Source organism: Pseudonaja textilis, chromosome 1 (genome assembly GCF_049901715.1).
Source record: "Pseudonaja textilis isolate UNSWEBS1 chromosome 1, rPseTex1.2, whole genome shotgun sequence".
NCBI lineage: Eukaryota > Metazoa > Chordata > Lepidosauria > Squamata > Elapidae > Pseudonaja > Pseudonaja textilis.
This window is the reverse complement of record NC_141990.1, coordinates 158,882,291-158,907,997: the sequence shown is the minus strand read 5'-3', so window position 1 is coordinate 158,907,997 and position 25,707 is coordinate 158,882,291. Positions and strand designations below refer to the sequence as shown.

The 25,707-nt window shown below is 37.1% G+C and overlaps 1 protein-coding gene across 1 annotated transcript in view; it reads right to left on the bottom strand.

Annotated features, from left to right (window-relative positions):
* Positions 1 to 25,707, bottom strand: part of COL4A1 (collagen type IV alpha 1 chain) — a 142,614-nt gene that overhangs the window by 36,089 nt on the left and 80,818 nt on the right. The window contains exons 27-36 of the mRNA XM_026707637.2: positions 21,750 to 21,842; positions 21,547 to 21,651; positions 19,437 to 19,534; positions 17,433 to 17,583; positions 16,547 to 16,660; positions 8,302 to 8,469; positions 7,059 to 7,148; positions 2,035 to 2,187; positions 375 to 473; positions 98 to 187 (exon numbers count right to left, since the gene is read on the bottom strand). Coding sequence (XP_026563422.2) covers positions 98 to 187; positions 375 to 473; positions 2,035 to 2,187; positions 7,059 to 7,148; positions 8,302 to 8,469; positions 16,547 to 16,660; positions 17,433 to 17,583; positions 19,437 to 19,534; positions 21,547 to 21,651; positions 21,750 to 21,842 — 1,161 coding nt within the window. The remainder of the gene's footprint in view (positions 1 to 97; positions 188 to 374; positions 474 to 2,034; positions 2,188 to 7,058; positions 7,149 to 8,301; positions 8,470 to 16,546; positions 16,661 to 17,432; positions 17,584 to 19,436; positions 19,535 to 21,546; positions 21,652 to 21,749; positions 21,843 to 25,707) is intronic.

The window sequence follows — 25,707 nt, the reverse complement described above, 5'->3', positions numbered from 1 at the left end:
TCCTTAAAAATTTTTTTAACGTGAATATTTGCAGTGATGAATGGCAACTTAGTCAGTACAAAATTCCAAATCACTCAGGGTCTACAATGGGTAGTACCTGGTAAACCCATTTCGCCAATTGATCCTTTGTCTCCAGGAAATCCTGGTTCACCCCGGAATCCTGGAGTGCCTGAATCTCCTTTTGGTCCTAAATTAAAAAAAAGAAAACTGGGTTGATTTAAACATACTTTGCTACAGAGACATAATTGGAGCGGTCTACTAGATTATGTAAGTACATAGTGATGCTATTAAAAGTAAAAATTATAGCATGGAAGGGTACTATAAGCGTTCATTCAAAAGAATTCTGGAACAAAAAATCAGATGTTTAATCCTACCTGCTTCGCCTGGTAAACCACGATCTCCAGGCTTGCCTGGCATTCCTGGGCTGCCAGAGCTTCCTGGAGTTCCTGTTTCTCCTGTTATTCCTTTTTCTCCTAAAAATCAAACATGTTGATTTACTGTCAAGATTCTCTCTCTCAACCATGCTTAAAAGCTGTGCATTATATAACTCTGATTATATCACAAATATTAGTTGATAGAAACAGTGCTTCTACTATACTACAATTCCAAATAGATAGAAACATAGTGTTTTTATCCCAGTAGAAAATCAAAGAGTACTTTTGAATATACATGAATATATTGAAACATTTAGCTTTAACTAGCCCAATCTCAAGCCTGAATTTCAATAATAATCCTGGACCCAAGAAATATGATATTCAGAGGCCCATTTCATTCAACAGATAGCAAGGACTAGCAGAAAAGAAATATACATGTACTTGGCCTCACACTTCAGAGGCAATAATTGCAATGTGCTATGCCTTGGTTCAATAACATAAGTAAACCAATTAATTATTCTGCATGCCAACAAAATGGTTTTCTTCTCTAAGACCAAATCACTGTGTGAAGTTTTATAAACAGTACTGCTTTACAAGTCTAAGAGAGGCCTCCAATAATTCAGGTAAACCCCAAGTCATTCTGGCCCAAAACAGGATGGATCCTGGAGATGAACAATCTAACTGGATCATCTGAAATTGCCTCCTAAAATGTAGGGCACTGACTGCTCTATCCTGTTGCATGCATATTGGATGACCTTTAATTCTTGCATGAATGAATGCCATTATAATAAATCTGTTCTTTGCTAGCCTAGAAGACCTCAAGTTTAGCCATTCACCTTCAAACAGTGACATGAGTTTATTTGGGGTGACAATACTGTAAGTATTAAGCAGTGTATTTTAGGGTGCATACAAATTTCTCCTCTAATACTTGTATGTTACAAAGTGCAATACACAGCCCATTTGCTTTGAGGTCAAGTTGTTTCATTTTATAATATTTCTTTAGTCCTGAAGGAAGAGTGAATTTCTCTATTTGTCTCATTCAGATTCCTAAGGAATTGTCTGAGACAGCTCCTCCATTTGGCTAAAGCAGAGCAAACCTCTTTGATATCAAGGGAGGATGAAATGCCTTTTCAGAAGATCCCCAAGGAGTTAATGCCTCTGAAAAAAATTACACTCTACAAAGCTATTTTTAGTCTTCCTGATACTCCACCTCAGTAAAGGATTTCTTTTATATCTGAAAAGTATGAAACTAACTAACCCTGGAGGAACCTCACTAAATAGATTTGTCAACCTAGTACTGTATTTGGTTTTGAAGTTTAAATGTTGCTCTCCAGCGTCCTGAAGTATCATTTCAAGGACAAGAGTTGGATGCCGGTCTATCCAATGTGGCCACTATTACTTCCTCCATCACTTTGGAAAGTATATTTTTGTTTCCTTTGCTGAGCAAGAGAGAGGTTGGCATCCTGTTACATGTTTGCAATATCCCTGTCAATAATATTTTCTTGCTTATAAGTTCCAGCTAGAGTTTAAGGCAAATATTTGGGTAGAAAATAAGTACATGATGATTTGGTATGCCAAAATTCTTATTGTCTAGGCTTAGAGGAGAAAAAAAATCAAAGTACAACAGAAACAATGACGAGTATTATTTAATTTGACAGACCTTTATCTCCTTGTTCTCCTTTTTGGCCTTTCAGATTTTCCATGTCAACAGAGTCTATTGATCCTGGCTCCCCTGGAAGTCCAGCTTCACCTTTTTCACCTTTAAAACCTGGATCACCTTTTGGTCCAGCAGCTCCAGGAATACCTATGCTACCTACACAAAACAAAATCCAGAAAATATTATAAGGGCATTTTAGCCTTGGCAGTAAGAATGGCGTTTTCAAACCTCCAATAATAAAATATTTAAAAGGCAATCAGCAGTAATAGTTAAACATCCATTACAAGAAAAGGACAAAAACATTTCAGCAACAGTGACAAATCAATGACCAAATAATATTGATCAGACTTTGGGGACAACACTTTAATATGATAATCATTCAATTTTATGCTCCAACTACTGATGCAGAAATAGAATAGGTTGTTGGCTTTTGTGATCAAGTTCAATTTGAAATCGACAGAACGTGCAAGCAAGATGTGCTCTTGTGATTGGAGACTAGAATGCCGAAATAGGAAACATGAAAAAGAAAACTGTAGTTGGGTTGCATGGTTTAGGACAGTGGTCCCCAACCTTTGTGACTTGGCAGCCTGGTGGCAGTGTGGTCGGGAGGGGAATTGGGCTGCATGAGTAACGGGCCAGCACACACGGACACATCTTGACTTGTGTGAGTGGTGGGCTGGTGCGTGCACATGAGTGCACAGCTTGATTTGCACAAGTTGGAAGACCCGAAGGACCAGGTTAATCATGGAGAAAATCTAGGTTGTTAAGAGTTGACAATAACTTCATGATTTGTAACTAATCAGTCAATCAGCCAGTCAGTCAATAAATGAGAGAGCAACAGAAATGCATATGGGAGGAATTAATGTATTAAGACAGACTTTGGAACTCTGTTTCCTTTTTACATTGTTAATCAGCCATTTTTTAAAAAAACTAACACAACACAATTATCTGAGTTTTAAAATGTGCAAATATCTTGGAATTACATTTTCCTAGAACTACACACTTTATACCTGGTTGCACATTTAATTAATTTTTATTTTATTCAGTTATGTCTGATTCCCAAAGACTACCTGAACAAGTCCCTGCAATTTTCTTGGCAAGGTTTTTTGTAAGTAGTTTGCCACTGCTTCTTCCCTAGGGCTTACAGAAAGTGATTGGCCCAAAGTCACCCAGCTGGCTTTGAGCCTAAGGCAGGATTGGAATTCACAATCTCTAGTTTCTGGCCTGATGCTTTAAACATTGCACCAAAGAGTCTTTCATTTTTAATTTGCATCGTAAAACAGATCTAACATTTGTGGTAATTTTGGTGGTTGAACAGCTCCTATAGAACTTCCCTCAGTACAGGCATAACCTTTAGAACCTTAATTCTTTCACAGTTAGACTTATCTTCTCTTTTAATGGGTAAATCTACTTCATCAACAGTTAGGAACTTGTTCCTTACATTTCTCTCGGGCTTATTATCAGGAGTCCATGTAATTTCTCTCTCTGGTATTTCTTTATCTGGATCCTAAGACTACTTTATTTTAACAATAGCACACAACTGCAATTTTCAGTGGTCTACTTGAACATTGTAATTTTGCCTCATGTTGCTTAACTTAATTCTTGCTACAGCCATGGACAATAGACAACACACACACAGATATGTATACAGAAACTCAGATAAATAGAAAGCAAGGACAGCAACATATATCTGTTTAAGAAATCCTACCTCTAATATTTAATAATGCTTCATTAAGACCATCCAAGAATTACATTACACACAAAGAAAGCTTATCAAAAATAACAGCACACAGATAGTATTTAATTCCAATATTACATTCTCTCTCTCTCTCCCTGTGTGTGTCTCTCTGTCTCTGACATACACAACACACACATAGACATAGACACACATGCACATATATATCTAGTATATATTATTCATCTAAATGTTGGAAAGACTGTAAACAGAAGGGTACATTTCTATGTGATAGACCATGTAAGACTTACACTATTCTCCAGAATGTAAGATTTAGAACTAAACAAAAAGTAGAATGCTTTCCTGAATTGAGGTTATTACATATATTTGAAAGAGAGAATGCTAAACTAACATTATGTTATTATAATCATCATTACTTACTATATATTTACTTCTATCCATTAAATATATAATATGCCAGCAATATATAGCAGGAGAGAATCAAAAAAATTTACACACAGAGAGCCAAAGCAACTTTATCAGATCTGGAATAATTATACATTATATCTTATATAGCTTATATACATACCAGAATGTAAGATATAATTAATAATATAATATAATTAATATAATATATAGAATACAATACATTACATTCTAATCAAGAGAAGTTCCCAGAGGATGGGCTCCAACCTTGGTCAGAAAGCTTGGAAAACTAAATCTCTGGTCCTGGTGACTGACCCAGACTGGATCCTGCAACTTTTACACTTTCACATTTTCTAAATTAAACACTTAAAGAGGAGTTCCTATGTTTCTAAATGATGTATGTTTTCGTAATAATCCTGTTTAACTTTTTTCAACTGAGTTTCTCATTTTAAATTTCGAATTAACCTCATCATATAGCAATAGCACTTAGACTTACAGCCCTCTCTAAGTGGTTTGTTTACAGAGTCAGCCTATTGCCCCCAACAATCTGGGTCCTCATTTTACCCACCTCGGAAGGATGGAAGGCTGAGTCAACCTTGAGCCTCGTGAGATTCGATCTGCCAAACTGCAGGCAGCTGGCTGCAGAAGTAGCTTGCAATACTGCACTCTAACCACTGCGCCACAGAGGCTCCTATATATAGTAGCAGTATACAAATAGTTCCCACATTAAAATTTCTATTAGTATTCATTTTATTGTAGTGAACAAAGGACTTTCTATGTTCATACATCCTAGTCTAATTTCTTGAAAGAGCCTTTAAGAGCCCAGAAGCTTTCTATTTTTCTTTTCACATATTTTTTTAAACCTGTATCCATAACCATTACTTGTATTCTAATTTGAAATGGCTTTATCAGTCCACCAGGTGGCAATATAGTATTAGTATTTAATCAATCCTCCACTTCTCAGTTCCTGTCTGGAAAAAGCTATTGTTTCATTGCTTAAAAATTGATTGTTAATTTTACTGTTCTTCAAACACTGTATAAAACTTTCAAACACTTTTGGATCTATGATTATTTTAGAGTTAAAAGAGGTTTTCAAACAACAAATCTGAAAATCTTCCTGCGAAATAAAATTTTATCCCAAAACAGAAGAAAAAATAACATACCGTTTAAAGATGTTAAGAAATAAAATTTTAAAAAAATGACATGAGATAGTTCAAAGGATCTTTGAAAAATTGGAAGAAAAGCTTATAATTATAGTGACAGCAATAATTTCTACATCTGCCAGCATATTTCTTAAAGTAGATTTAAATAAAATAACTCACAGTAAAAGATGTAGAAATTAGAAGTGTTGTGGAAACATTGGGAAATGAAGAAACTGGATTACAAAACAGAGATTATTATCAGTGTGATGATGAAAAATAACCTGGATAAGGAATTACTACTGAATTTACAAAAGAAGTGTCCTAGAGCTTTGATTAAAAGTTTAAAATGAAAGAAAATGTGAATGCAGATTCAATCCAATTTAGCAACTTGATAAAGGCAAAAAAAAAAGGAAAGACAATAAAACCAATTTAATTGATCAATGTGAAAGTAAGAACTATTTTCATAAAATTTTGGTAATGCTTTATGGACTTTTTGCTGACACCTAGACTGAAATGGTAACAATGTTTGAAATGGCAATTGGATAAGTGGGGAGATATGGGAAGGAAGGAATTTTGTATCTAACAGTATGGGGAGTGAGAAAATATTAACTTGCTTGTACTTGTTGCAAGTACGATCAGGAGTAACTTCTTTAAATAGCAATATTACTTAGGCTTAGGCTTTACAGTGCTTTACAGCCCTCTCTAAGCAGTTTACAGAATCAGCATATTGCCCCCAACAATCTGGGTCCTCATTTTACCCATCTCAGAAGGATTCCCTCTTTAGGATCATCTCAACATTCAACATTTAAATAGATCACTCCACTTATTAATAGTCCAATCATTTTTATTACCATAAAGTAATTCATTTTCACTACATTTAACTCATTTTCATGCATCTTCTGGCATACCTAACTCACTTCCATATAATAAAGAAGGTGGAAGCATATTCCAACACACATATATTTTGCTTCTTTTAACATTATATGAAATTAGCACATACTACTTGCTTCCTTTCTAACAGAAGTTGTATATGCCCCTCTATTTTCTCATCTTCATATTTTACCAAGGGACAGAAATTCATCTATTTGCTCTAGTTTTCACTGTTCATGTATATAACCTGCAATCATTCATTCCATTTCCCCTCTCAAACAAAATTACTTTCCTTTTAAATATGTCAGGTTTCCAGTGCAAGGTCTCCTGGTGTCCTGCCTATATAATTGTTGCCTATCATAACAAATAGTCTTATAAGTTTATTTATAAATGCATCTAAGGGTAAGTCATAGAGTCCTGCTTTACTCGTGTCTCATTGTTGAACCTTTCATTCATATCCGTTTATTCTCACACTTTGCCTTGCTTCCATCAAGCATCACGCTTACAGCATTATGGGGTGCACAAAAGGGCCCGAATGTCGGTGGAGATCCTCACTCATCCAGGTCATAAAGGCACTTTTTTCAAAAAGGCCACTGGATTGTTTTTTCCTTGAGGAAGAAGATGTTCCAATTATCCTCCAAGAAGCTTCTTCATGAAAGCCTCATCATCTGCTTGTTGGATGAGAAGCAAAACATTTTCTTCTTCAAGGAAAAAACAGTACAGTTGCCTTTTAAAAAAGCTCCTTTGAGACAAGGGCCTGAATGGAACTCAAAGTAGGAGCACAAATGCTGAGTAGGAGGCATCTTGGCACTCTCTTGGAGCTTTTATTTCTAACTGTTTCATTTTAAAAACAATTCCTAGAAGCAGATTGCCAAAGTCTAATTTTCACTTGGCTAACCATTGGTCATTCTTACCTTTTTCACCTGGGCTTCCAGGAGTTCCTCTAGGACCAGGGGCACCTTGAATTCCAGGGGTACCCATAATTCCCATTTCTCCTTTCAGTCCTAAAATCAAATAATACGAATTGTCTACATTATTGATATATTTATATAATATATTTCAATTTCTATTTTCATATGTAAATTCGATGAACTTGCGTCATTGGCTATGTGACAGACTACATGGCACTTTTCTAGTCCACTGTATTTACATCCAAGTCTGGCATATTATTCCTAAGTAAATTTGAAAAGTTCCTATTCCCTCTAAAAAAATTCTCATTTATGAAAAAAAAATAAGAATGATAAACAGAATTAATACTGATAAGTACAATTTCACTATAGTAAAGGTATATAATACATATTAGTCACTATATTCTATCAATTTGTCAGACTGATAGCCCAATCCTCCCATTGATGATCTTTGCAGATTTGATTCAAAATGTGGTAGCCAGCATGGTTCCGTGTAGGCCTTGATGTGTGCACGTGTCATCTCTCCTATGGGAACTTCACTGACTGCTGATTTGCTTCCAGATCCAGTTCAAGGTGCAGATTTCCGCCTTAAAAACCTACAATTGCTTGGGATAAGGTTATTTGAGGGACCATCTTTTTCCGGCCACATCTACCCAACCTACCAGAGCAGGGAGGCAGGGAATGCTACGAGTTCCCTCTCCTTAGGAGATCCATCTAGCAGGACCAAGAAGAAGAAGGGCCTTCTCTGGAGTGGCTCTGTCTCTTAGATTGCCCCCCTCCTTTGACACTACTTCACAAGGCCCTGAAGACCTGGTTTTGCCAACAGACCTGGGTTCCCAGTGTGGGGATGGAGCTCATCAAATCTCTTGTTTGATCACTGTCACTGGCGTGCGTGTGTGTGTGTCAGGAGTTATTTTGTTTTATTGTTTTTATATTGGGTTTTTATTGTTGTAAGCTGCCCAGAGTCACTGAGACTGAATTCGACCATATAAATTTTCTTAAATAAATAAAAAGAAAGCTGAAGAACGATCACAGTCATGTTTTCACTTAATTACTGCCAAGTTGCCAGTCCCAATTTCTAAACAAGAACTGCCTGAATACACCAAACAAGAGAGAAGTGAAATTAAAACTGAATCACGTATTAGTGCCATTTTCTTTGCTTTAAGATTTTGTTCATTTTCTCTGAATGTACTGGAACACAGTACATAAAAAGTTATTATTGAATAATTCATTACAAAGAATTACTCACCTGGAGCACCTGGATGTCCTTGTTGTCCCTGTAAACCAGGTAAGCCTGGCAACCCTGGCACACCTGACAGACCATCTGCTCCTGGGATCCCTTTGTCTCCTTTAGGTCCTGGCATATCTAGCCCAGGGACACCTGGGTAGCCTCTGTCGCCTTTGATTCCTGGTGGTCCTACAGGAATCAAAAAGAGGTTTAGAAACAAAAGGTTTGACACAGAAAACAGTATATTTGCTACTAACCATAAAAATGTAAAGGAAAAATGCGTTTTCAGCTAAGCTCCTGTAAACTTTGGGATGGTATCAGACACTGAAGTAAACAGCAGAGTCAACTGTCACAGCTTCAGGGACAGGCAGGCAGACAGAAAGGAATAGGTCAGTCTTATGTCGGAACGAAGGAACCTTGTAGAAAACACATTATCCATTTGGGGGGAAAAATACTCTTGGGTTTTTGTTTTTTTAAGGCAACATTAACAGATAAAGACCACAGATAAAGAATCTAAAGTCCATGCTGAGACAACCAACTGAAATTTATGAACAACTCACATACTTGTAAGTTTCTAAGAAATCTTTATGAGATAAAATGAGCTGGAAAAATGAGGGTAAAAGTGCTTGTGATGGAAAGGGAAAAATAGTGTTTACATTATATATTTAAAAATCTATAGGCGTTTTCTTTTTTTAAAATATTTTTATTGAGTTTCTTTTATTACATCATGAAACATCATAGTTCCAACAGCGTTCTTGGCATCTATACAAGTTCTTAGTTTAAATATCATAATACATTATATCATTACATTTGTCTAATATTAAATAATAACTTTAAGTATAATTACTATTCTTATATCTTTGTATTATTTACAAATTTACATTTTACTCTCGTAAGGATTATTCCAGTTAGATTTCTTGTCCTATCTCTTAGTTCTGTTTGTTAAGCATTTATACCAATTGTTCCAAATTAAAAAGAATTCAGAGTCATCTCTTTCTTTCAGTTTCATTGTTAGCATATTCACCTCAGCACTTTCCATTACTTTATATATTATTAATTCTTCATTAGGGATATTTGGGTTTTCCATACCTGCACAAAGGCTATTCTGGCAGCTGTTGTAATCTGTAACAGATATTTTACTTCTTTCTGCAATCTGTCTTTAATAATTCCTAGGAGGAAGGTTTCCAGCCTGGGCTCAATCTGATACCCAATAATTTCTTGTAGCCAGTTTTTAATTTAGATCCAGTATGTCCTGGTCTCGGGGCATAACCACCACATGTGGTAAAACGTACCGTCAACTTTTTTATACTTCCAACACTTGGGGCTTGTATTGGGGTAAATTTTTGCCAATCTCGTTGGAGCTAAATACCATCTATAAAATATTTTATATCTATTTTCTTTGTATGCTGAGGATATGGTTAGCTTATAATTTATGTTTCATATATTCTCCCATTCCCCTAATTCTATAGTATGTCCAAAGTTCTGTGCCCATGCAATCATTGTCCCTTTGACTGTTTCCTCTTCTATTTTGAAGTCTAATAAATATTTATATATTTTAGTTATAATTTTTTTTCTGGTCCTATTAAGACTTTATCTAATTGATTCTGCCAAAATCTTTTAAATCTTGTTTATATTTATTTTGGATTTGCAAATATGGCCACCAATCAATTATGATTCCATTTTCCTTTAGTTCCTGATTTGATTTTAATTTTCCTTGACTACCTAATAATTCTTAATAGCTTACCATTTTTCTTAAGTCTAATCTATTTGGATGGATTATGGCCTCCATGGTTGATAGCCATTGTGGGATTTCCATATAATGTTTACCTTTGATTTTTTTTTTCATGTTGTGATCAATGATTCTTTTATTAGATGTTGATTAAAATAGGCATGTACATTACTTTTATTTTCCCACAAAAATGCATGCCAACCTATCAGGAGGTCATGTCCTTCCAGTGTTAGGATTCTCTTGTCTCTTAATTTGACCCAGTCCTTGATCCAATTCAACACCGCTGCCTAATAATAGAGCTCCCATTCTGGTAGTCCAAGATCGCCTCTGCTCAGGTCATCTTGTAATAGTTTCATTTTAATACGTGGCCTCTTGCCCAACCAGACAAAGTTAGACATCATTTTGTTTAGTTCTATAAAGAAAGGATTCCCTAGTTTAATTGGGATCATTTGGAATAAATATATTAATTTTGGTAATGTATTCTGCTGCTATTTTTCCTAATAGAGACAGTTTCAATTTGGCCCATAATTCCAATTCTTCCCTAATTTGCTTAATCAGTTTAACATAATTGTCCTCTTTTAGTGATGAACATCTGGGTGATAACCCAATTCCCAGGTATTTCACCTTTTTTACTATCTGCAGTCCCATTATGTTTTCTAATTCTACCTTCTGTTTTGTTATACAGTTTTTGACTATCATCTTAGTTTTGTTTTTATTTATTTTGAATCCTGCCACTTCCCTGAATTTTTCTATTTGTTGCAACAATATTGGTCCCGAATTCGTTGGATCTTCCACTATAAATACCAAATCATAGGCAAATGCCTGAACTTTATATTCCTCATTTCTAATTTGAATTCCGTGAATCTCTAGGTTTTGTCTGGTTGCAGCTAGCAACACTGCTAAAGACAAGATGAATAGCAGCGGCGATAGCGGATACCCTTGTCTCACCCCTTTTGCAATTTCAAAATCTTCCATACAATCTCCATTTAGAACCCTCCAACAATACGGCCTCCCCCAATAGGAAGTCCCAGGATGTTTTATAGGCATGAAATGAAATTAAGCCCCTCCCCCCAAATTAAGGCCTATATTAAAACATGCGAAATGGGGGGGAATGGTGGGGGAGCTTGCCGTTAGGAAGTACTTTTGTTGCACCCCCGGATATGGTGCGTTGACCCCGATACGAAGTGCCCCACCAACGCCAAGGTCAACATACGAGCCGTCGCTGCCCAGCCGCCTGAAGGTGCAAGGGGGGGGGGAATTAAGTCACCCCCAAAAAAACAGCCTAGCCATTTTTTCGGGGCTCAAAAAAAAAAAAGACCCAGCCTTATTATATGAGAAACATGGTAGTATGCTCGCTTTTTGATTTGAGTGTATTTCTTGTAATGTTTTTTCTATATTGGTGCCAAAGTCCAACTTTTTAATTTGATATAACATGAATTTCCAATTGAGATTATCGAATGCTTTTTGCGCGTCTAGGAAGATCAAGGCTGCCTGTTTTTCTGGGTGAGCTTGGTAATATTCAATCAAATTTAGTACTGTTCTAACATTGTTTTTGATTTGTCTGTTTGGCAGGAAACCAATTCTTTTTCTTTTGTTATTTGTGGGTTTAGTATCCATCTCCTTTTCCTTTTATATTGTCCTTTCCATGTAATTTTTACCGAGCTATGGTTGGCCCATATATTAGACATTATTTCTATTCACTAATGTCTTTCTCAATTGCCCCATTCGCCCACACCATATCAATTCTGGACCAGGATTTTTGTGGACTAGAATAAAATGTGAATTTCTTCTCATTTGGATTTTTTTTCCTCCATATGTCTTCCAAGTTGGTATCTTCTGTTAAATCGAAGAAAGTTTTTGGTAGAGTTCTCTTTTTTTCCTTCCTGGTCTCTTCCATACTAATATAATCTTTTTTTAACATCAACAATGGCATTGAAATCCCCTATTAAGCAGATATTTTCTTCATCTACACTAATTATTTTATCATATAATCTCTTAAAAAACTTCTCCTGGTTATCGTTAGGGGCATATATCCCCACCAATAGTAGTTGTTTTTGTTGCAAATTAATTTGTATCATTAAAATTCTGCTGTGTTCATCTGCATAAATTTGTTTTGCATTTATCCTTTTTTTACATAAATTGCTACCCCCCTTTTCTTTTGATCTGCCAATGCTGTAAATAATAAATCTAACTTGGGGTATTCTAAATATTTTTTGTGTTGTTTTTGGATATGTACCTCCTGTAGGTATATAATGTCAACATTTTGTTTAGTTAATTTAGTTAATATTTGTTTTCTCTTAATCTGGGAGTTTATTGAGAGTAGTTTAATCTCTTCTTCCATTGTTGATTCTGAGTCTACCTATATCTTCTGTTGGTTCTTGCTTCTCTTTGGGGTCTTACTCTTAATCCTTCTCTCCTTAGGTATTCTCTCTTTTCTTTGCCTCTCTCTTCTTGGTCCGTTTCCTGTATTCCCAGTTGTTGGTCTTCTTGTTGGTCCTCTTGACTATTGCTTTCCAATTCTTCTTTGCTACTCCCCTCCCTCCTCTATTTCTATCAGCTGGTCATAAAATTTGTGCACCTTTTTGATGCTGTCAATTTTTATTCTTCTTTCTTGCTAAGTCACCAGCATTCCTTCAGGAACCAACCATCGGAACCAGATATTTCGTTTATTCAGAAGTCTATAATCCAGAGGTCTATAATCCTTCCTCACTTCTCTCACCTGCCTTGGGATTTATTTCAAGGTTGTGATCTCTTTTTCTTTGTACACCATCAGCTCATCCTTTGTAATTCTATATACAATATCCCTTATGTTTTTCCTGGAGAACCTAATGTGACCTCCCTTGGCAGTTTGTTTCATCTGGCATAGTTTGTGTGAATTCGAAAGACCTCATCCAATTCTTTCACTATTTCCTGTTGGTCCCTTTGCAATGCCCTCTGCTATTAGGTGGGACATTATGGCTCCTAGATCTTCATCTTTGGATTCCAATACATTTTGGAACCTCCAATAAAATGCTGCACGTTCCATTTCGAGATGGATGATCGAATCCTCCAGGTTCATCTCTGTTACCTTCTGGTCCATCCCTTCCAGTCTCTTGTCTATTTGTTCAGCTTTGATTTCTATATTCCTTATTTTTTGTTCATTCTTCTCTATTGTCTGTTGAATCATTCCTATCTTCTCATCCAGTTTTTGGATCTTACTCTTCATTTCTCCCATTTCTGTCTTCATATCTGTGTGGTTGTTTACCATTGTCTCTTGCATTTTAAGCATTGTTTCCTGAATGGCTGATAATGTTGCTTGCATCATCTGCATGTTGGTAGTGTTGCTTGTTTTTTTCCATGTTTAGCATTCTTTCTATTGTTTTTTGACCTGCTGGAGATGCAATGGATACTGATGAACAAGAAATCATTTTTTTCCGTTTCAGGGTTGTTGTCGTAGTACCTGTTCCTAACTTTGTTATAAATATCTTCCCACTTTACCATTCACTATTTAATTTTCCTTTCGTTGTCAATTCTGTTCAGTATTTTCCCTTAAAATATATCTTATCACTGCTCCAACTTATAGTATTATGTATTATTCAAAGATAATTCAATCTTATATAAAGCCTAGGGTTGGCTGGATCACCAATATTAGAGAAGAGAAGGAAGAGAGAGAGCAAAAGAGAGGGCAGGAAGGATCAAAATAAAGAGAAAAAGGGCGAAAGGGTACAATCGAATCGAATAGGGTAGAATTACTATAAATTGTTCTTATACAGCTATATTATAGTTATTATATTATGATATATCAATTATATTCTTTATCCTTAACTATAGGGTTCAGTTTCTTTTAAACAGATAATAGATATTAAAATGTAGGATTAAACAAATCTAAATTCCACTTCTTATATATATAACCTTACTTATTTCATTAACTATTAATAATCAATCGATCAATAATTATCAGGATAGTAGTTCATCAATCTTCTCACAATTTCATATCATTTAAACTTTTATGTTCCTAATAAATTCAAACAAACCTTAATCAAAATGTTATTTTATTAATTATATTCTGTAGAAAAAGGTCCAGTATTATTCATTCATTTTCCTTTCCTTATCCGGTCACGTTTCATTTAGTCATGATCTGTTGCATCAGCTTCTCTTCTCTCTGTATAATCTCAAAATGTCACTGCCATTCTTAAATTCAATCCTGTCTCTTACTTCTTTCCACTGTTGTTCTTCTTTTACAAGTCACGAATCCATCAGATTAGGCTCCAAATTCTTAAATAATCAGTCTAAATCAACTCCAAATTCATCAGAACAAGTCCAAAACACCAATCTATCTTTAGTCAAATAAATTGGCTTCAATATCATCTCAAAGGTTCCCTGCTTTCACTGCCGGATCGCCATTTCCATTCGGACTTCCCTCTGCTAATTTAAGACCGTCTGCTGTCTCTCTCAGCCGTTTCTCTCCTCGTTTCTTTCACTTTCTGCCTTCTTCACTTTCTGATCGGATCTGCCAAGTGATGTCAGGAATGCTGTTCATTCTCTGGTATCTTTCTCATTGAGTTAAAGAGCCATGGCTTCAGTATACCATTGAGATGGCCGATCACTCACACGTCGGAGCAAATGGGGTCTCCCTCGAAGCTGTTGACCGCCGCCATCGTCAAACTTCTCCTCGAGCTTCCTCACGCCTTCGTCTTCCCCTCCAGGGTCTATGCAGCCCTCACCGGGGCCTCCGAATGCACAGATTGAGGATGAGAGAGCAGAACTTGCTCTTTTCTCCCCACTCCACTGCAGCGCCACAACCGGAAGTCGTGTAAAAAATCTATAGGTGTTTTCTAAAGCATCTTCTAATCCTGCATTAGGATTTTTTTTTCAAATAAAGAAATGTTAGGAGATTGTATCAAAGTATCTTCCAATGCTTTTGTGCTGCTAATACCCCCCACATCTGGAAATATAAAACCCAGTTGTTAAACTTCAAACTACCTCTATTTTTTAGAAATCAACTAAGAAGTATTAATATGAATTTACTAAGTTATAATAACTATGCTAGAGATAATCTAAGGACATACGGATATAAGGATGGGAAAAGGACCATACCCACAGATACAGCCTGAGCAGAATCTAGTGGATTCATTCACACCCACACAACTGAGAATCTGCCTCTGAGAAACAATGATGATGGAATGTCTCCACTGAAACTGAAGCTCTCAGAACAGCCCTTTATTTCTGTTCTTCCAGACACTCACAATGGATGTTTGTTATATTTGAAATATAACAGAACAAGGATTAGCATCTACACAGGAAGTAGTGTCTATTTTGAACAGTGCTCTATGTTACTGTTTTACTAATTTCCAAAATAAAAGCATGATTAACTATTTGGGCAAAGACCCCAGCAATTAATATGTGAACAATTCCTCAACTACTAAGATCTTTTGAAAAATTATTCAGAGCTGCCAGTATCTGGGCTGTCCTGCTCACTCACACACATGTAACTGTGGTTTAGTGAGTTTATTAATATTCCCCAGCAATTCCCTTCACCAAAAAACCCAAACTGTCCCAATTAAATCCAGCCATGAACAAACTAATGCTAGTCCACAGAGCACTTGAAAGTTTCTCAATTAAAATGAATCCACCAGGCAAACATAAATCCACAACACAAGATTGCTCATGAGGCAAGAAAAGTTTAGAGTTTCCAAGCATGATCCAAGTCAATGCATGGTCTCAATCCAAAGCATGGCAGGAATCACAATGACCAGAAAGCACACAGCTAGGAAACAAATGTACTGTTCCCAGCATTGCTTCCATCTATACGCTATGCAAATAACCAACTTCCAGTGTAGCCCGTCAAGAAGGGCCTTTCTCCTCGCAGGTAATCTGGCTGACCTTCTCTGCTCCTGCCTTTTCTCTGTCCTACATGTTCTTGGATCAGAGGCAGAAGGCAGTTCCTCTTCCTCATCACTGACCAACTGCAGCTTTCCCCACCTGGAGCCTCAGGACTGTTCTGCTGCAGCTGTGCTTGAGCCAAGTCCCTCATAGATGGCTGCTCAGAAACATCAATCAACTCAGCTCCTGATGTGCCCAGAACTGGTTCATCCTCCCCCGAGCTGACATCTGGGGGAACATCTGGGGGAGTCATCACAGTATTGAATGTGCTCATTCTGAATCTGAAAATGCTAACTCTTTAATACATACCAATTATTGGCAGAAACATGACAATTTCTTCTCTGATTTGGCTCAGTAAATAAGCATTAAGATCAGTTACTCTTTCAAGATGTTCTATTCCCACAGACCAAATGTGAATTTGTATCTAAGGGGACAACTTCCTTGCTTGAAAGTTCATTAATGAAATAAAATATTTGTTGACTTGTTTCATTGTCCCACATGTTCCTGGCAATGTCTGGTTTTCATCAGGTAGGGATGTTTAATAAAAATTAGAAATATGAATATTGATGCCTTTCATCAAACCACACAAAATGTGCAGGATACATTTCAACACAGGTTAGCTTAAGGATTCAATTTATCAACATTAATGGTGATGGAAACAAATAAATAAGTTACCTATTGGTCCTGGAGGCCCAAGTTGTCCTGGAGTGCCAGGGGGGCCAGGAGAGCCTATTTTGGGTTCACCAGGAGCGCCCCTTACACCTGGTAATCCAGGAGGACCCGATTCACCTAATTTGAAAAATAAACAAGTATAGCCAGTTAACTTGCATGTTATCCATTTCAAAAGTTATTGGTCTTTAAAGATACCAATGATAGGTCCTTTATAATGTGATAAACACTTTAAAAGGAAGTCCTACTTAGCTTAGAAAGTATTATGAGACATAGTAATCACAGGACAAAGTACTTGTCACACTTTAAAAACGAAAGGTAGGAATAAAATTAACCTCTCATGTAAAAGAGAACAAAAGAAATATTCAAGAGGAAATGAGCTTTATTAAGCCATTTAAACTTCCAGTGAGGTTTTACACCATTCAGTTTATTTGTCAGAACTTCAACCTCACATCTGCACTTGATACCAGTCTGCCATGGACTCTGGATGGAAGAGGGGAAGGTTCACAGTGGCTTCCTAAGACATAGCTTCAAGGTCAGACAACTGAGAATGGAATGCGGCTGGGTAACAGCTCACACTCGAGATGACCGATTCGAAAATATCTCCTTTGGAACTGATTGAGTGATGAAGATCAGTAAGGGGAAGTACCTTAGAGGGAGAAACGCTACACTTGGGGAATTTGGTGTGTGATTTGAATTTTGGCTTTGCTTTACTACAGTTTGCTTGACTTCTAATAAAATGGTACCTTTTGCAAGAAATGGGGGCCAGGATCATTTCTATTTAGGAGTCCAGGCCGAGGCAGGGCTGGCATTATTTTAATTACAAAAGGTATGGCATACACAGGGGAAAAAATTCTGTATCATAAGTTGTAATTCATCAGAGAAGCCTCACCTTGAGATCCTGGCAGACCAGGTATGCCAGGAAATCCTTTCTCCCCTGGCACACCAGGAGATCCCTGGTCACCTTTTGGTCCAGGAATGCCATCTCGTCCTTGAGGACCAGGAAATCCTTTAGGACCCGGGAGGCCTAATCCAGCTTCACCCTTAACACATAAATCAATAAAGCATTATTGAGAAGAATTATTGAAATGCACTTATGCATAACAAACCAGTAAAGTACAATCATGTGGGGTCCTGACTCTCTGAGCTTGGTGGCTTTTTTTACCAATATTTCATTGCCAAACTAGGCAACATCATCATCTCTAGCACCAAGGATTCTACCTTTCAACCCTGAGCTACAAATATTGTCTTCTATCAGTAAAATAGAATCAGTTAGGCAGTCTTTATTAGCAATTAAAATGCTAATAAAATAAGCAGAGAGTGAACCCTCATTTTAAGGGACCTTGATCCAACAGACTTGGCATGGGGCAAGGCAATTTTTCATTTATTTTACAAATGATGGAATTGATATAATTTGCATCAGAATGCCAATATAAATATGCAAGTGACTCAAGCCACTGCAAATTATATACTCTCCAATTTGGTGGACATTTATGAATAATGGATATATTGTTATATATCCATTAATGGAGGCTAAAACATGAAGAATGGTTGCAGGAATTAGATATATATAACCTAATGAAAAGAAGAAATAGGGCCAATATAATAGCATTGTTTCAGTATTTCTACTTAATTTTCCCATTTGAGGACTGAACAACAACAATATTGTCCAATATGTGGAAAACCTAATATATAGGAAGCCTGGGAGAATCTAAATAATTCATAATAAACCTGATTCAATTTGAATTGGAAATTTGAAAATTTGAATTTGAAATCTGAAAAGAGCATGATGCAATCCATGTTTCACACTGAACCTTGACAGTAAACTAATTCACTTGAGTCACACTTGAGAAATGCCCTACTGAGCTTTGGTGGGATGCAAATCTTGGCAGGACATTGGCAAAGCTTGACTGCTTCAGGGCAGAACATGGTTGGGTCAGGACTGAGTCTTGCTGACCACATTTTAAGTCAGTAAGTAGAAGCACAACTATAAAGAGATAACATACACAAATAGGTAGGCCACAAAGAAAATGACATTAATGCTTTTGCCACACGTTGAGTGCTTACATATATTACTATGGTACTTACACCTTCATTGTTAAGAAACAAATCTATCCCTGTTGTACACAATCTAAAAGTAAAATTTTATGCAATTTATTTGCATAATTCATGCACTGTCTTTTTTTTCCTGAAAAAAGACAACAAACAGGAATCATGTTGCTGAAGTTGTATTTTCTGCAATCAAGCTTGCTGCGGTTAACCTTGAGTTTTATCTATTGTGTGCTCTTGTATTGTTATGGTTGAAGCTGAAGTATTCGTTGACAGGTAGGACATTGCAATGTATGATTTTATATACTATACTTAGATTGGACCGAAGGTGGCATAGTTCTAGGTTTTCTAGGTCTAGAGTTTCAGGTCTGGTGGCATAAGGTATTCTGCAACCAGTAGAGGAGTGGAGATCTCTTCTTGTGAAATATTTCTGGACTTTCTCAACGGTGTTAATATCAGATATGTAATGCGGGTTCCAGACTGATGAGTATTTGAGTATAGGTCTAGCAAATGTTTTGTATGCTCTAGTTAGTAGTGTGATATTACCAGAGAAGAAGCTACGTAGGATTAGATTAACAACTCTTAATACCTTTTGGGCTATGTAGTTACAGTGGGCTCTAGCACCTAGATCATTAGAGATGAGTACTCCAAGGTCCTTGACAGAGTTTGGATCCTCAACAAGGCCTTGACTATTCAGCTTGTATTTTATTTTCTGATATATTTTTTTGCCAGTATGTAAGACATACTTAAAGCCTGGCTAAAAGCAGAGAATGGGTGGGGATACAGTTCCTAAGAGCATGGTGGCATGGAAGAAGACCCTCATCAGTATCAAAGCTCTGGCACTTACCTTCTGTCCTTTGGCTCCAGCTGCACCTGGCGCACCATGGGGACCAGGTTCTCCCTTCTCTCCGCTTGAACCTTGTGGACCTGGCTGACCAGGAAAGCCTACAAGACGCATAATATTGCAAAAGTTTTGCCTATGTTGTGCTAAACACCTAGTTGTGTCAGAATACTGTATACTGTATATTGCACGAGTCAAAAAGAAGGCTGTGAAAATATTTACAGACCTCTCACATCCTGGACATAAACTGTTTCAACTCTTTCCCTCAAAATGACACTATAGAGCACTGCACACCAGAACAACTAGACACAAGAACAGTTTTTTTCCTGAAAGCCATCACTCTGCTAAACAAATAATTCCCTCAACACTGTTCAACTATTTACAAAGTCTGCACTTATAATCTTCTCATCACTCCCATCCCCCCCCACTTGTGATTGTAGGACTGTAACTTTGTTGCTTGTATCCATACGATTTATATTGACTGTTTCCTAGTATGATTTGATTGTCTATGACTATCATTAAGTGTTGTACGTTATGATTCTTGATTCTTAATGAATGTACCTTTTCTTTATGTATACTGAGAGTATTTACATCAAGACAAATTTCTTGTGTGTCCAATCACACTCGGCCAATAAAATATTCTATTCTATTCTATTCTAAACCTAATGGAAAGATAAGATTCTCTCCTGAAGGACAAATCTGGCTCCAGGTTCAGTCTTGGCTTACTTTTTCCAATAAGCAAACTAGTCTGAAAATCATTTAAGAACTATTTATTTGAGTACTCTGATAAAGTGGGGTCTTCCTATGAAAAGGGGAAACCTGAAAAAATGGTTCATATTTACTCTTATAGTCAGCACAACAAATTGATTGATTTAGTAAAAGTTGATTGATTTAGTAAAAGTTGATTGATTTAGTAAAAGTCATCAGTCCAATTACATCACAAGAATTAAAGCATCCAATAATATATGAGCATAGCCATATAAAAGAGCATTGTATTCTGAATAAAAATAAAGGAAATATTTGCATCAGAATGGATAAGGGTATGGATAAAATACATTCTCATGCTTCCCAAGGTTGGGCTTGAATATTTGCTTTGTTCATAGAGGTTTGTGAACAGCTAAAAATGAAACTATTATCTACAAATCTATCAAATGCTCTCTTGCCAATCCTCATTTCCGAAAGAAAGGCTTTTCTTGAAGATTAAGATTTATGGCAAATTATTAGCAATACATTTGAAAATGCATGCTTTTTCAAAATGTGAATTTAAAATACAAGAAAACCCATGTTCATCAATGCTTTTGTAGTACATCAAGTACTACAAAATCTATATTGCAAGTATTATAAAGTCCATCCTGTGTGGCCATCACCCCCCCAGAGGTAAGGAGGGGACCCCTCTCTTGTTCTTTAAGGAAGGCATGGAAACGTGGCTCTGTGACCTTGCTTGGGGTGCATAGAGGAGCAGGCAGCCATGGAGCTGCTTAGTACCTTGAAAACCCCCTGCCCTCACCTTTTAAGTAATTCCACCAAAGTCCTTTTCCATGTATGAGTATTATATAAAAAGAACAGCTGGTGGTGTTTCCATGATGAGATGCTTCCACAAAGATTTCTGCCTGTTGTCAATGCTGCTATTATATACATGCCAGTAAAAGATGTTTTATATGAGGACCTAGATTGTGGGTGGCAATATGCAAATAATGTAAATCATTAAATCATTCAGAGAATGTTGTAAAGCACTCTTGGGTGGTACAGTATATAAGCCTAAATGCTGTTGCTATAAAGTGGGAGCAGATCAGTCTATAGTATGTTGAACAGAAAGAAAACCCAGGAAATGGACTGCATTTATTTGAGTTTGGGAAGCTTCTTTAGAAATCCAATTTTTTAAATCAAAATAATATTGATACATGGTATTAAATGTTAAGTTTTTAACTTTTTGTTAGCTTATCCAATGACATCACATTTCTTTGATATTCATAATTTAAAATATGTTTGAAATTTTTTGCTTTGGCCCCATCTCCAGCATAGAAGAAAGGATTTCTGAAATTTTGGACATACTCTATTTACCTCAAAGAATCTTTTTCAAATAGTCATTCATTTTATAGTGTAAGTAAGATAATACCTGGGGGCCCTGTAGGGCCAGGAAACCCAATTCCAGGAGGCCCTACCAGACCTTTTTCACCTGGCAGCCCAGGTCTTCCTGGGATCCCTGGATCTCCCTTGTCACCTGTGGAGGTAGGTATAAAATAAGCCATGTATTGTTCTGATGAAAAGGAATCATGGAACAATTAAGAACATTCTCCACATCACAACACAACAAAATACCTTGGAGACCTGGATTTCCATCAGATCCTGGAAAACCTCTGGCCCCTGGGGGACCAGGCAGGGAAATGACACGTCCAGCTTCACCTTTGGGGCCTTGTAAATAAATGCATAGAAGGATATACCAAATTAACAAATGCATCATCTACTTTTTCAGAATATATAATTTAAGTCCTAATATTTATTTTCACATATACAACAGTTGCAACAGGAAAATAAATCCTACTCAGCTCACTATGTCTTCTCTCTGGATAGCATGTAAAGATTGACATACGGGGAAACAATCTTAACACACTATTTTTCCTCAGGTTTATTAATAACTTTATAATAAGAAACCCATCTTTAAAAAAGATTTTAAAAAATAAAAGTAAAAACTAAAAATACAACTACAATGAAAAATAAATCTATAATATATTTTATACTTATCAACAGTGGCTGGTTTTCTATTAATTTGTTATTATAATATCACAAAATCATTGTCACAGTAAAATATATTCCTACATCCTTTGATTGATAGAAAACATGATTTTCCAAATCAGATAGATCATGTATTTTTGATTAACCATTTTTTAATAGCTTAATACCATTATATTAACTTCTTAATATCATTCTTTTTGCCACCCCCATGCGTACAACTGCATACAACTGCAATTCTTGAGAAATGAGCAATGTCCAAAGCTTTGGTATATAATTCAACATAACATTCACATAACATTTACAGATTTTCTCATGTGTAATAATACACATTAATATATTATTAATGGGACAGGTTGCCATCTATGAAATAGCTTGTCTTGCAGAGATGTGGGATTACTGAAGGTTTTTAAGAGAAGATAGGATAACCATTTGTCTGGTATGGTATAAGGACTTTTGCTTTGGGCAAGGAGTTGGACTGGAAGACCTCTAAGGTCCCTTCTAGGTCTATGATTCTATGATTCTGCTATCCCAGAGAAACATGAAATGATCACATGACCATATCGTATGTGTCAGTAAGTCCTCCAATATTTTACAACTCCAGCCTAAAAAAAAAAAAATCTGATATCCATCCTTTCATATACATTCTTTGGGGAGTCTAATACTCCCTAAATCGAATTATTTTGATGACTAAACCTTAATTTCAAATTTTTAGATGACCTGAAGCCATTGCTGTGGCTTTCTCAGAATTCTTTAGTTCATATCTGACATATCCCAGAAATGTCAACTGTAAAAATATTGGTTTGTATTTTACTTTTTTTCACAACAGCCACACAAAGAGTATGTTACTGATTATTACTTTAAAAAATCGCTGGTTTTTAGCAAAATTACAAATGCAGGCAAATGTTTTCTTGCTTTATATAATGGATGAGGAAGACTAAAAAAGGAAAGGTGTTGCATATCTCTGCTTGTCTAACACATTAAACAATGTATTAGACAAACAGAGATTACATAATCTAATTTGCATAATTAGATACAATTCTTGCATTTTATAGGCATACAATAGGTCCACATTGTGTAGAAAATGGAAAAAGTGCCCAAATACATGAAAAGAGAAGTACAATATATAAATAGCAACAGTTATTTAGTACAATCTATCTATAGATGGCATCTATTCCATTGTCTATTTCTTCACAGCAAACTGTAAGGTGAAGCCCATTTTTTTTGGGGGGGGGGGAGAAAGAGCAAATATGGGTTTCTAAGACCCAGCAAGTCATCATTCTATCTTACTATAGATCAGGGGTGTCAAACTCGATTTCATTGAGAGTCACGTGAAGGTTGTGTTTGACTTTGAGGGGCCAGTTGGGTGTGGCCAGAGTGGACACGGCCAGCTCAACATCACTTGTGTTGGGAGCGCATGTGGTGGTCCAGGTGGGGCTGGGGGGGATCCACTGTCTCCAGCAAAGGACGAGACCAAGGAGAATGCCAAACCCTTGTCTTCCAGAGGAGCCTTGCTGTCCCTCTCAGGCCATGTGGAAGACCCTCAGAGGATGACGCAGGCTGTCCAGAGCCCTAGGCAGCAGTGGGCAAGTGTCCCGTCCTGCCCTCAAGCTCCCAGGGCATTGGGACCTGACAACTCAGCCCCACTTCCCCAAGGGGGTGCCCAGATGCGCTTACCTCCTCCTCGAGGCTGCTGCTGTTCTTGCTGTCCTTGGCCAGGTTGTTCATGGTGTGTGGGGGAGGGCAAAGTGTGTGGATCAGAGGGAGGCCCACTCCTTCTCCATTCAAGGAGACCTAGCTTTGTAACCAAAGCATTCCCAGCAATAGGATGGGAGACCATCAGGAGAGGTCAGGAGGAGGAGACAAGGGGATGGTGAAAGGGCAGGAGAGCTGCTGGGGGCCACCCTCACACTCTCCCTCCCTTTCATTATAATCTCCTTCCTTCCTTTTCCCTTTTCTTCTTTTTCCTTCCCTCTTCATTCTCCGTTCTTTCTTCCTCCTTCCCCTATTTCCTTCTTTTTCCTTCCTCTCTCTCCTCCCATTTTCCCATGAGCCATGGTGGTGCAGGGTTAGAATGCAGTACTGCAGGCTACTTCAGCTACTGCCAGCTGCCTGAAAATTGGCAGTTCAAATCTTATCAGGTTCAAGGCTGACTCAGCCTTCCATTCTTCTGAGGTCAGTAAAATGAGGATCCAGATTGTTGGGGGCAATAGGCTGACTCTGTAAATCTTAACGAGGGCTATAAAACACTGTAAAGCAGTATATAAGTCTAAGTGCTATTGCTATTACTGTTCCTTCTTTTTCTTTTTCTCTTTCTCTTTCTCCTTTCCTGTGATAGCCTGCTCCAGCACTCTGCCCAAGAAAACGGAGCTTGGGAGGGCCACACCAGTCTCCATTTTTGCTGGCAGAAGCATCATGGGCCAGTCCTTCGCTGTTTCCAGGGTGGCTCCACAGCCAGATTTAAGCAACCTGTGGGCCAGATCCAGCCCCTGGGCCTTAAGTTTGACACCCCTGCTACAGAACAATATTCTCAATCTCAGCAGATTTAGATTTATTTGGTTGGTCAATTGCTTACAAGATAATAGGTATAAGTAAAAGCATAGTTATGAATACATGGATAAATAAGAAAAATAAAAAAAATAAAAGAAACAATAGGACAGGGACGGTAGGCATGTTGGTGCGCTTACGCACGCCCCCTATAGACCTCTTAGGAAAGGGGTGAGCTCAATAGTAGACAGTCTAAGGTTAAAGTTTTTGGGGTTTGGGGAAGAAACCACAGAGTCAGGTAGTGTATTCCAGACACTGACCACTCTGTTGCTGAAGTTGTATTTCCTGCAATCAAGTTTGGTGTGGTTAACCTTGAGTTTGTATCTATTGTGTGCTCTTGTATAGTTTTGGTTGAAGCTGAAGTATTCGTTGACAGGTAGGACATTGCAATGTATGATTTTACATACTATACTTAGATCGGACTGAAGGCGGCGTAGTTCTAGATTTTCTAGGTCTAGAATTTCAAGTCTGGTGGCATAAGGTATTCTGCAACCAGTAGAGGAGTGGAGAACTCTTCTTGTGAAATATTTCTGGACTTTCTCAACTGTGCTAATATCAGATACGTAACATGGGTTCCAGACTGATGAACTGTATTCGAGTATTGTTTTCTATGCTCTAGTTAGTAGTGTAATATTACCAGAGAAAAAGCTACGTAAGATTAGGTTAACAACTCTTAATGCCTTTTTGGCTATGTAGTTACAGTGGGCTCTAGCACTTAGATCATTAGAGATGAGTACTCCAAGATCCTTGACAGAGTTTGGATCATCAACAAGATCTTGACTATTCAGCCTGTATTTTATTTTCTGATTATTTTTTTTTGCCAATATGTAAGACAGAGCATTTATTTGTTGAGATTTGAAGTTGCCATTTGTTTGACCATTCTGATACATAGTCAAGGTCTTTTTGAAGGGTAGCAGTATTGTCTGTGGTGTTGAATAGCTTTACATCATCAGCGAAGAGAAATCGAACCAGCATGCTAGATGGGAATTCTGAGAGTTGA